At 41.8% G+C, this 12,255-nt stretch overlaps 1 protein-coding gene across 6 annotated transcripts in view; it reads left to right on the forward strand.

Annotated features, from left to right (window-relative positions):
- Positions 1–12,255, forward strand: part of MIS18BP1 (MIS18 binding protein 1) — a 60,890-nt gene that overhangs the window by 2,347 nt on the left and 46,288 nt on the right. For 2 of the 6 annotated variants that reach the window (XM_002717974.5, XM_008269549.4), the window contains exon 2: positions 8,408–8,966. The exons of 2 other annotated variants lie outside the window; for them this stretch is intronic. In XM_002717974.5, the coding sequence (XP_002718020.1) occupies positions 8,435–8,966 (532 nt within the window). In that variant the 5' untranslated portion in view covers positions 8,408–8,434. Of the gene's footprint in view, positions 1–8,305; positions 8,967–12,255 lie in introns of all 6 variants that reach the window. 2 more of the 6 variants (XM_070053709.1, XM_008269548.4) reach the window with 1 other exon arrangement.

Consider the following 12,255-nt stretch of genomic DNA (forward strand, 5'->3'; position numbering starts at 1 on the left):
TTCAGGATGCAGGTGTCCCGGGTGACGGCTTATCCCGCTGTGACATAGCACCAGACCAAGTGTTTTGTTTATAATAAGAACTATACTTGTAGAAGTCTTTTGTGCCAGTTTCTCTGGTACACAGTATGTTAAGTTGCCTTTTATTTCAGATATTGCTTGCACCATTCATTCAGTTCTATTGTTTTGATTTTCTTTGGGGACTCAGCTTACATACTTGTTGAATCTTCATTGACTGCTCCATGAATCAATTTCTTGAAAAGATTTTAAAATGATAGTTTCATTTAATTTTTCATATTTGTTTCATTTCTAGTGTTTTTTACTATATTTTCCACTGTATTTATATTCTTTGTGTTCCTTGCCTTTTATGTCTGATTTTATGATGTCTGATTTTTTTCCTCTTTTCTGTTTATTGACACTGTATACATAATTATGGGGTGCAATTTGTTATTTTGGTACATGTATGCATTGCATTTTGAGCAAATCTAGTTAGTTGGCAACATTTCTTTGTAGGGAGAACTTTAAAAACTCTTTCAGCTGACTTGAAATATACAATATCTTATTGTTATCTACAATCACTTTACCATACAATAGAACACCAAAACTTATTCCTCATATCTAATTGTAACTTTATACCATTGACCAGCTTCTCTCCACCTTCCCCTCCCCACCCTTTCCCTAGTCTTGGGTAACTACTTTTCTTTTCTTTATTTATTTATTTATTTGACAGGTAGAGTTATAGACAGTGAGAGAGAGAGAGAGAAAGGTTTTCCTTCCATTGGTTCACCCCCTAAATGGCCGCCAGGGCCGGCGCTGTGCTGATCTGAAGCCAGGAGCCAGATGCTTCTTCCTGGTTTCCCATGCGGGTGCAGGGGCCCAAGCACTTGGGCCATCCTCCACTGCCCTCCCGGGCCACAGCAGAGAGCTGGACTGGTAGAGGAGCAACCGGGACTAGAACCCAGAGCCCATATGGGATGCCAGCACAGTGGCTCACTTGGTTAATCCTCCACCTGCAGGTAACTACTTTTCTACTCTCTTGTTTTGTTTAATGATTTATTTAAAAGGCAGAGCTACAGATGGAGAGAGAGAGAGAGAGAGACAAAGATCTTCTACCCACGGGTTCACTCCCCAAATTGCTGCAACAGCCAGGTCTGGCCCAGGCTAAATCCAGGAGCCAGGAACTCCACCCTCATTTCCCATGTAGATGGCAGGAACCCAAGTACTTGGGCCATCTTCCTCTGCTTTCCCAAGAGCATTAGCAGGAAGCTGGAGCAGAAGCAGTCCAGGATCCCCCATGGTGACTTAACCAGCTGTGCCACAACATCTGGCCCTCTTTTGTCTTTTTAATATCTATGATTTTTTTTTTGCTTTCAAATATTATTTATTTCCTTCAGTTGCTATGGCTTTTTTTTCCTCAGTAAACTTTTATTTAAGGAATGCAAACTTCATATATTTCACAAAAACAACTTTAGAAACATAGTAATTCTTCCCACCATACCTATACTGGCCCCCCTCTTCCTCCTCCCACTCCCACTCCTATTCCCATTCTTATTTTTTTTTATTAAGATCTATTTCACTCAATATTGTAACACATACGATTAACTCAGTACTAAGTAAGGAGTTCAACAAATAGTGTGGAAAAAAAGCTGTTCCTCTACAGTGGAGACAAGGGCTGTTCAAAGTTATTACATTTTTTTTTAAAGAATTTATTTACATGAGAGGTAGAGTTATAGACAAAGAGAGGTTGAGACAGAGAGAAAGTTCTTCCATCTGCTGGATTATTCCCCAATTGGCTGCAATAGCTGGAGCTGGGCCGACTCAAAATCAGGAGTCAGGAGCTTCTTCCGGGTCTCCCACATGGTTGCGGGGACCCAAGGACTTGGGCCATTTTCCACTGCTTTCCCAGGCCATAGCAGAGAGCTGGATGGGAAGTGGAGCAGCCAGGACTTGAACCGGTACCCATATGGGATGCTGGCATTGCAGGCAGAGGCTTAGCCCACTGCGCCACAGCACTCACCCCAAAAGTCATTACATTTCAAAGTGTCAATTTCACTTCTTTTAGGTGCTCTATTATCAGATCAGAGAGAACATAAGGTATTTGTCTTGTGGGTCTGGCTTATTTCACTATGTATGATATTTTTCCAGTTTCATCCATTTTGTTGCAAATGACAGGATTTCATTTTTTTCTTTACCTTTTAAGATTTATTTATTTATTTGAAAGTCAGAATCACACAGAGAGAGGAGAGGCAGAGAAAGAGAGAGAGAGGTTGGTCTTCCATCCAATGGTTCACTCCCCAATTGGCCGCAACAGCCTGAGCTGCGCTGATCTGAAGCCAGGAGCCAGGAGCTTCCTCTGGGTCTCCTATGCGAGTGCAAGGGCTCAAGGACCTAGGCTATCCTCTACTGCTTTCCCAGACCATAGCAGAGAGCTGGATCAGAAGCGGAGCAGCCAGGTCTTGAACCAGTGCCCATAGAGGATGCCAGCACTTCAGGCCAGGGCATTAACCCGCTACGCCACAGCGCCGGCTCCAGGATTTCATTTTTTTCTACCACTGTTTAGCATTCCATGGTGTACATATCCCATAATTTATCGAGCTTTCAGTTGACAGGCATTTGGGTTGAGATATCTACAATTTTTTTTTTTTTTTTTTTTTGACAGGCAGAGTGGACAGTGAGATAGAGACAGAGAGAAAGGTCTTCCTTTGCCATTGGTTCACCCTCCAATGGCTGCCGCGGCCGGCGCGCTGCGGCCGGCGCACCGTGCCTATCCGAAGGCAGGAGCCAGGTGCTTCTCCTGGTCTCCCATGGGGTGCAGGGCCCAAGCACTTGGGCCATCCTCCACTGCACTCCCTGGCCACAGCAGAGAGCTGGCCTGGAAGAGGGGCAACCAGGACAGAATCCGGTGCCCCGACCGGGACTAGAACCCGGTGTGCTGGCACCGCAAGGTGGAGGATTAGCCTAGTGAGCCGCGGAACTCAAGTAAGGTGGTATGTAGTTGTAGTTTTGATTTGTATTTACCTGATTATTAGTGATATATTGAACATTTGGCCTTTTGAATGTCTTTTTTTTTTTTTTTTTTTGCCTGTGGTGATGTTTCTTATACAGGAAGAAAGAACTTTAAAATGTTCATGGAAAATGTACAAATTTTTGTATTCCCCTTCTGTCCCCATTTTCTAGCCCGTGACTGTTTTATCAGAGGGTGAACATTAATGATGTGTTTTCTTTGTTTGCTCTTTAAAATGGGATTTGAATGGGCCTTTGGATCTTTCTTGTTTGACCTGTATTGAGCAGTTTATTTTTTTTTTTTAATATTTATTTATTTGAAAGTCAGAGTTAGAGGAGAGGCAGAGAGAGAGAGAGAGAGAGTGGTCTTCCATCCATGGTTCACTTCCCAATTGGCTGCAACTGCTGGAGCTGTGCCAATCCAAAGCCAGGAGCTTCTTCCAGGTCTCCCACGTGGGTGCAGGGCACAAGGACTTGGGCCATCATCTACTGCTTTCCCAGGCCATAGCAGAGAGCTGGATTGGAAGTGGAGCAGCTGGGTCTTGAACCCGCACCCATATGGGATGCCGGTGCTTCAGGCCAGGGCATTAAGCCGCTGTGCTACAGCGCCAGCCCTGAGTGGTTTATTTTTGTTTACCTATTCTGCACAGTGTCTAGTCAGAAAATTCTAGGCCTTCCCCCCCACCTTTTTTTGTTGTTGTTGTTGTTGTTGTTGTTGTTAAAGATTTATTTATTTGAAAGGTGGAATTAGAGAAGGGCAAATTCAGAGAGAGAGAGAGAGGTTTTCCGTCCTCTGGTTCACTCCCCAAATGGCCACATGTGCTAAAGCTGGGCCCATCCAAAGCCAGGAACCAGGAGCTTCTTCTGGGTCTTCCACGTGGGTGCAGGTGTCCAAGGACTTGGACCATGTTCTACTGCTTTCCCAGGCTATAGCAGAGAACTGGATCAGAAGTGGAGCAGCTGGGACTTGAACTGACGCGCCCATAAGGGATGCTGGCACTGTAGGCGGTGGCTTTACCTCTAAGCCACAGCACTGGCCTCCTCTTTTTTTCTTTATATCATCTCTTCCACCAACCACACTGAAATCACTGGCGAATGTTAGTAGCTCTTTTGGCTTTTTTGACTTGCTATTTCACCTGGGGTAAGAAAGGTTGCTAGAGAGAGCGATTTCTGTTGTCTTTTTGGGAGTGAGAGTGCATTTAAGGGTTTTTCATAATATTGACTACTTACCTTTATCCTAATACTTGATTGAAGTGAAGTATGGGAGGTATTGGGGAAATTAAAAGGAAGAGCTCTGTGCTGAATATTGGAGCTTTTCAGTGTGACATAGTATCTGCCTTTAAATGAGAACGGTTATATGTCTACTACAGGTTGAACCTGTTTTCAGTACTGCTAACTTTTTTATAATTCTTCCTATTTAGCATTTTATTAGATATTGATACTGTGTAAACCTGAAACTACCTTGCCATTTTCTCCTGTCCACTTCAATCATTTTTGATTTTAAAAAATAGTATATCTTTATTGATGTTATTTAAAGTGAACAACTAGTGAGAATTACAATTCCCAGCGCATTGTTCCTGGCATGTAGCACACTGACAAACATATGCATTAATATATATTTACTGATTTAACATTTTATTGAATTACCATGGTGTTTTTTGTTCACATGGCAAGACTCCCAGGATAAAGTTTGTCAGCTGTTTTAGTAAACCAAGGAATACTTCTTTTCACCTTACATTATTAATTATTGAATAAAGTAGTACTCTACATATGAATTTTTAATTTGCTTATTTATTTGTCACAAAAGTTAACTGTTGTGGCTGGCCCTGTGACGTAGGGGGTAAAGCCATTGCCTGAAGTGTTGGCATCCCATATGGACGCTGGTTCAAGTCCTGGCTGCTCCACTTCTGATCCAATTCACTGCCAATGCACCTTGAAGGCAACAAAAGATGGCCCAAGTGCTTGGGTCCTTACACACAAGGAAGAACCAGATGAAGCTTCTGGCTCCTGACTTCTGACCAGCCCAACTTCGACCAATGCAACCATCCATTGCATTCGACCAATGCAACTTCGACCAATGCAAGCCATTTGGGGAATGAACCATCAGATGGAGGATCTCTCTGCCTCTTCCTATCTCTCTCTCTCTCTCTCTCTCTCTCTCTCTAACTCTACCTTTCAAATGAATAAATAAATCCTTTTATTTTTTTTTTAAAGTTACTGTAGAGGGGCCGGCGCTGTGATGCAGCAGGTTAACGCCCTGGCCTGAAGTGCCGGCGTCTCATTGGGTGCCAGTTCCAGTCCCAGCTGCTCCTCTTCCAACCCGGTTCTCTGCTGTGGCCTGGGATGGCAGTGGAGGATGGCCCAAGTCCTTGGGCCCCTGCACCCTCGTGGGAGACCTGGGGGAGGCTCCTGGCTCCTGGCTTCAGATTGGCACAGCTCCGGCCATTGCGGCCACCTGCAGAGTGGACCAGCAGATGGAAGACCTCTCTCTCTGTCTCTACCTCTCTCTGTAACTCTGTCTTTGAAATGAATAAAATAAATCTTAAAAAAAAAAGTTACTGTAGATAAATATGTTTAGTGTTTTTTTTTTTTTAAGATTTATTTATTTACTTGAAGATTAGAATTAGAGAGAAGGAAAGAGAGATCTTCCATCTGCTGGTTCACTCCCCCAATGGCCACAGTGACTGGGGCTGAAGCCAGAAGCTTCATTCAGGTCTTCCACTTTAGGTGCGGGGACCCAGGTACTTGGGCCATCTTCCACTGCTTTTTCCAGGCCATTAGCAGGGAGCTGGTCAGAAGTGGAGCAGCCGATACTCAAAATGACACCCACATTGGATGCCAGTGTGCCAGATGGTGGCTTTTTACCCACCATGCCACAACACTGGCCCCAAGATACTTAGGTCTTTTGAGCTGATTGCAATAGAATTTTCTATGATAAAAGAAAAATTGAAATGTCCCCAAATTAATTAAAAGGGCCAGAGGATGGAGGAGGGAAGAAGCAAATGAAGTTAATCAGTAACAGCTTTGCAAAAACCAGTAAGAGGATTGTTTATATTGAAACTATGACTTAAATCCCATCACAGCCAACCACAATCTTACTATAAACTTTTCTAACTATTAACCCAAACTAATCCAGAAACAAAATTTAGTTGTTATGGGCTGCACTTTTGAACAGAGCTTTATTTCCCCAGAGTTTATAAAATTACTCTTAGCTCTAGATCCAGGAGGCATTTTCCAATTGCTATGGAGCTGTGCTGTTAAAAGTTGTGGGAACTTGTTCCAGGACCTAGTTTTCTTTTTTTCTGGATAGCATCTATAATGGTTCAGTAAATCCTTTATTTCAGAGATCATGTAATCGTGGGAGATTTTGTTTCACTTAGGTTTTTTATATTTATGTGATGTCAAAAACTGGAGTACCTAGAAATTCAGTAATAAGAAACACTATAAATCTAGACTAGTAAATTCTAGACTTCTAGGATTGAAAGATTTTATATACTGGTATTTACCAAGTATTACTGAATGCAACTAAATGGTTTCTCTTTTAGAATCTTGATTTGCAGGTGTGGGAAATAATATTCATATGTAAGAAACAAAGTTTAAGACCTCACATGTTCAACATACAGTATGTTTTGAAAATCCCAAGTAGCATTACTTTTTTTTTTTTTTTTTTTTTTTTTTTTTTTTTTTTGACAGGCAGAGTGGACAGTGAGAGAGAGAGACAGAGAGAAAGGTTTTCCTTTGCCGTTGGTTCACCCTCCAATGGCCGCCGCTGCAGCCGGCGCACCGCGCTGATCCTGGCAGGAGCCAGGAGCCAGGTGCTTTTCCTGGTCTCCCATGGGGTGCAGGGCCCAAGCACCTGGGCCATCCTCCACTGCACTCCCTGGCCATAGCAGAGAGCTGGCCTGGAAGAGGGGCGACCGGGACAGAATCCGGCGCCCCAACCGGGACTAGAACCCGGTGTGCCGGCGCCGCAAGGTGGAGGATTAGCCTATTGAGCCACGGCGCCGGCTTGCATTACATTTTTAAAAAACAAAAATGAATATTATTTAATTTTTCACTTGAGAATTTTTCAGCTACAATCTTGTGATTGAAATGTTCTGGAGGGCCAGTGCCGCGGCTCACTAGGCTAATCCTCCACCTTGCAGCGCTGGCACACCGGGTTCTAGTCCCGGTTCGGGGTGCCGGATTCTGTCCCAGTTGCCCCTCTTCCAGGCCAGCTCTCTGCTGTGGCCAGGGAGTGCAGTGGAGGATGGCCCAGGTGCTTGGGCCCTGCACCCCATGGGAGACTAGGAGAAGCACCTGGCTCCTGCCATCGGATCAGCGTGGTGCGCGGCCTCAGCGCACCAGCTGCGGCAGCCATTGGAGGGTGAACCAAAGGAAGACCTTTCTCTCTGTCTCTCTCAATCTGTCCACTCTGCCTGTCAAAAAAAAAAAAAAAAAAAAAAAAAGGAAAAGAAATGAAATGTTCTGGAGTGTAACAAAGACAAGATTGGAGATGATTTAAATAACTGAATGGATTTTTCAGGTTTCATTAGGATAGATCGTTGCAGCTATTACTTTAAAAATTAAGTGCCTAAAGAGGAAAACCATATTTATGAAATTATTTTATAAACTAATATAGTGCCATATGCAGGTGTGATTTAATGCGTTTTGATGCAAATAGTAGATTGGAACCTTCTATATATGATGTTCAAGTAAATTTCAAGAACAAATATTCAGGCTGGCGCTGCGGCTCACTAGGCTAATCCTCCACCTAGCGGTGCCTGCACACCGGGTTCTGGTCCCGGTTGGGGTGCCGGATTCTTTCCCGGTTGCCCTCTTCCAGGCCAACTCTCTGCTGTGGCTCGGGAAGGCAGTGGAGGATGGCCCACATGGGAGACCAGGAGAAGCACCTGCGTTCGGATCAGCGCGGTGCGCCGGCCGCGGTGCGCCAGCCGTGGCGGCCATTGGAGGGTGAACCAATGGCAAAAGGAAGACCTTTCTCTGTCTCTCTCTCTCTCTCTCTCTCTCTCTCACTGTCCACTCTGCCTGTCAAAAAAAAAAAAAAAAAAAACAAATATTCAGAATTAAATTCTTAGATCTTATTAGTTACATAATTTGGTGAATGCTGCTTTTTTTTTTTTAAAGAAAAGTAACTTTAAAGACCAAACTTGGTCATCTATTGAAAAATAATAAAAATGTGACTAAACACAAATTATAGTCTGATTTGTGAGCTAAAGCTTATTCTGTGTTATTGTGAGTCAGTTAAACATTTTAGTATAATATTATGGAAAACAAATAAATTTTAACAACTTTTCTTTTGCAGCGGAGCATAGTAAACTTTGATTTTCACATTGAGCTACAGGTTTCTATGAGGCCCTATTGAAGTTCTATTCTGAAGTTCGCTTAAGTGAATTTCCTGTTACAGGAACTTGGTTATTACTATATTTCCAAGATGATTGCAACACCTTTGAAACATCCAGGAATTCAGTTGCCTTCAGAGACATCTTTTCAGAGGAAAAATATGCCCATGGATGCAATCTTTTTTGACAACATTCCTTCAGGCACACTTACTCCTGTGAAAGATTTGGTGAAATATCAGAACTCTACTTTAAAATTGAATGACCATGAAAAGAATCATTTCCCACAAAGGAAAACTTTTAACAATAAAAATATATTTCAGTCTACCTTGCTAGCAGAGGCTACTATCTCTAACAATTCTCTTAATATCAGTGCTATCAAGCCCAACAAGGATGGATTTAAAAATAAAGCAAACTATGAATCACCAGGAAAAATATTTCAAAGAATGAAAGAAAAGGTTCTACGTAACAAACTAGAACAGACATCAAGAGACAGTAGTTTGCTGGATCAATTGAGCAGTGAGAGTACTAAAACCTTCGCTCTTAACAGACATGAAAAAAGACAGTTGCAGCATACCTACCTCTGTGAAGAAAAGGAAAACAAATCATATAACAATTCAGTAAAAGGTAAGTTTTATCAAGGTGTTGGCTAATAAGCTATGTCTTAACTATTCAATGTGTCAGATACTCTTAAGTGCTCAGGATACCACAGTGAACAAAAATTTCTGCCCCTTTATAGTTCACATTCAGGTAGTGGGTAGACAAAATTAACATTTAAATAAGAACTTTTTGGTACAATATAAGATGAAAAACAGAAAGGGAAGATGGTTAAAATAAGAGAGGGCTATAATTTTCAACGGGATTGTCAGGGAAAGCATCAATGAGAAGATGGCATTTGAGCCCCCAAATCCGAAGGAACTGGTAGATACATGTATCCTGGGCAGTGGGGAAGAATGATTCAGACAGGTAACAGGTAATACAAATGCCCTGAATTGGAGCATGTCTGACAGATTCAAAGACTACCTATGAGGTTAGTGTTCACGAAGTGAACAATGTCCAGGAGAAAGGGATAACTAAGAGATGGTCAGATAATGAAGGACCTTGTAAGTAAATGTAAGGATTTTGTATTTAACTTTGAGCAAAATAAGGAACCATTGGAGGATTTTGAGCAGAGGAATAACAAGGTCTGACTTAAGATTTAAAAAAATAACTCACTGCTGATTTGAAATAGTTACTACAATAATCTGGATGTTGGTTTGAGGTAGTAGCAGTGAAGATTAAGTGGTTGGATTCTGGATATAATTTGAAAGAATGAATAATATTGGCTCACAATTGAATGTGAACTATAAGAGAAGAAAAAGACAAATATTAACTCCGGGGTATTATTTTTAGTTTAGTCTTTGTTTTTTTGCCTTAGACCTGAGCAGCTGAATGGATGATTTAGCTGAAAGAGAAAGACTGGAGGAAAGGTGATTGGAGGGAGCTCCTTAAGTGTTTTTTGTCCTATTACTTTTGATATGTTAATTAAGTCCTGGAATTTAGAGAAGTGCATTTTAGGAATCATTAGCACCTAAATGGTATTTCTAGTTACCAGAGTAGTTGAGATAATTAAGGTGTAAAAGTAGAAAAAGGAAATGTTCCTAGTGGGACTTGGATGGCAGGCATGTGACCTAGCAGTTGAAAAGCCTTCTTCACACAGCAGATTGAATACCAGTTTCAGCTCCTGATTTTAACCAGCTTCCTGCTAATACAGAGGCTGACCTGGATTGAGTTCCTGGTTCCTATTCAGCCTGGTTCAGTTCCTGTTGTTGTGGGTATTTGGGGAGTGAACCAGCGATGGGAGAGAATTCTCTCTCCCTGTATTCTCAAATAAATTAATAATTAAAAGAGAATGTTTATGTCCTGGGCACTCCAACATTTAGAAGTTGTAATAAAGAATAGAAAGGACACTCAAGTAGAAGGCCACCCAGGAGATGATGGATAAAAAGGGAAATCACGAAGAGTGATACTGTAGAAAGCAAGAGAGCAGAGTGCTTTAAGGAGAGAGTTACCAGCTGTGTCTAATGCTGCTAGTAGGTCAAGGAGCAGAGAAATTCAGTCCTTAGGGCTCAATAGATTAATTGCATGATACGCCCACATCCCATGTTGGAATGTCTGGATTGAGTCCTGACTACTCCAGGCTCATTCAGGTTCTCTGTGTAACTCTGACCTTCAAATAAATAAATAAATCTTAAAATAAAAGAATGTATGAAGAAATGAGCAGTTGAACCATGACTTTTTCTCAGGGTGATGAAGAAAAATATGGAAAGTTGTGGTTAAAGATTTTATTGTTTGAGAAATAACAGCATTTTTTGTGTGCTGTTGGGAATAATCTAGTAGGAAGGTAAAAACTCAAGAGTTAGTATGATGCCCTTGAGTAGTTGAGAGGGAATGATGGAGTCTAGTGCATAAATTGTCCTTGGCTAGGAACCCAAACAACTTATTAAAAAGAAAGAAGACAATGTATATACATACAAATACTGATGGGTTATTGTTATGTGACTTCAAAATAATCTGAAATAAGTAGTAAGATCATCAACTAAGAGTAAGGGAAACAGACATTTAAGCTTGACAAAGTGGACATTAATAGTGTATGAGAGGGGTGGCACCATGGCTCACTTGGTTGTTCCTCCGCCTGCGGTGCTGGCATCCCATATGGGCGCCGGTTCTAGTCCCAGTTGCTCCTCTTCTGATCCAGCTCTCTGCTGTGGCCTGGGAAAGCAGTGGAAGATGGCCCGAGTGCTTGGGCCCCTGCATCCATGTGGGAGACCAGGAAGAAGCACCTGGCTTCGGATTGGCGCAGTGCCCACCGTGGCGGCCATTTGGAGAGTGAACCAACGGAAGGAAGACCTTTCTCTCTGTCTCTGTCTCTCTCTCTCTCTCTCTCTCTCTGTCTATAACTACCTGTCAAATTAATTAATTAATAAAATTAATTTTAAAAAATAGTGTATGAGAGGAAAATAGTAAGTCATCTAGGCCTAAATTTTATTTTCTAGTTAATATTAAAGAGTTATTTGAGATTTATGGGCATGCATTTAAAATGGGATCAGTAAATATAATTGTTTTTTTCCAATCTTATCTAACTGGGTTGTAATTTTGCCAAAAAGGATAGAGGATGGAGTGGTATGAAGGGCAAAGGAGTTGAGGTGAGAATGTGTGCAAGGAATGACTATAACTAACCATGAAATTTAAGTTGGTTAGGGTGAAGGAGATTAAGAAGTATAAAGGGTCAGTCTTATTAGACTAGTCAGTGGACTAAAAAAAAAAAAAGCGTGTGTGTGTGTGTGTGTTTGAAAGGGAGAGCAAGAGAGAGAATGAAGTCTTCTATCTGTGGTTCACTTCCCAATTGGCTGCAAAACACGGGTGGGCTAGATTAAAACCAGGAGCTGTGAACTGCTGTAACACTGTCGACTAGTTAGTGGTTTTGATCTGTAAAGATGTAAAGTGATCAGAAATTGAGATGTAAAAATTGAGATTTTGATGCATTTCAGTAATTGATAATAAAATATTTTATATGAATTACTCCCATGTAGTCTTTTGAGCAAGCAATATGGATAGAGGCTTATAATTTATTTTATTATTTAAAGATTTATTTGTTGAAAGGTGGGAGTTGGGGAGGGTAAGAGGTGGCGGGACGGGTATCTTCTGTCCACTGGTTCACTTCCCTGATGGCTGCAACAGCCAAATCTGGGTCAGACCAAAGCCAAGATCTAGGAACTCCATTCAGGTCTCCCATGTGGGTAGCAGGGGCCCAATTACTTGGGTCATCTGCTACTTTTTCTGGCACTTTAGCAGGGAGCTAGATCAAAAGTGGAACAGCCAATAGTCAAATCAGCACACTAATATGGAAGGCAGCTATGCTCACCACTATGCCACC

Source organism: Oryctolagus cuniculus, chromosome 12 (assembly GCF_964237555.1).
Source record: "Oryctolagus cuniculus chromosome 12, mOryCun1.1, whole genome shotgun sequence".
In the NCBI taxonomy this organism is placed as follows: domain Eukaryota; kingdom Metazoa; phylum Chordata; class Mammalia; order Lagomorpha; family Leporidae; genus Oryctolagus; species Oryctolagus cuniculus.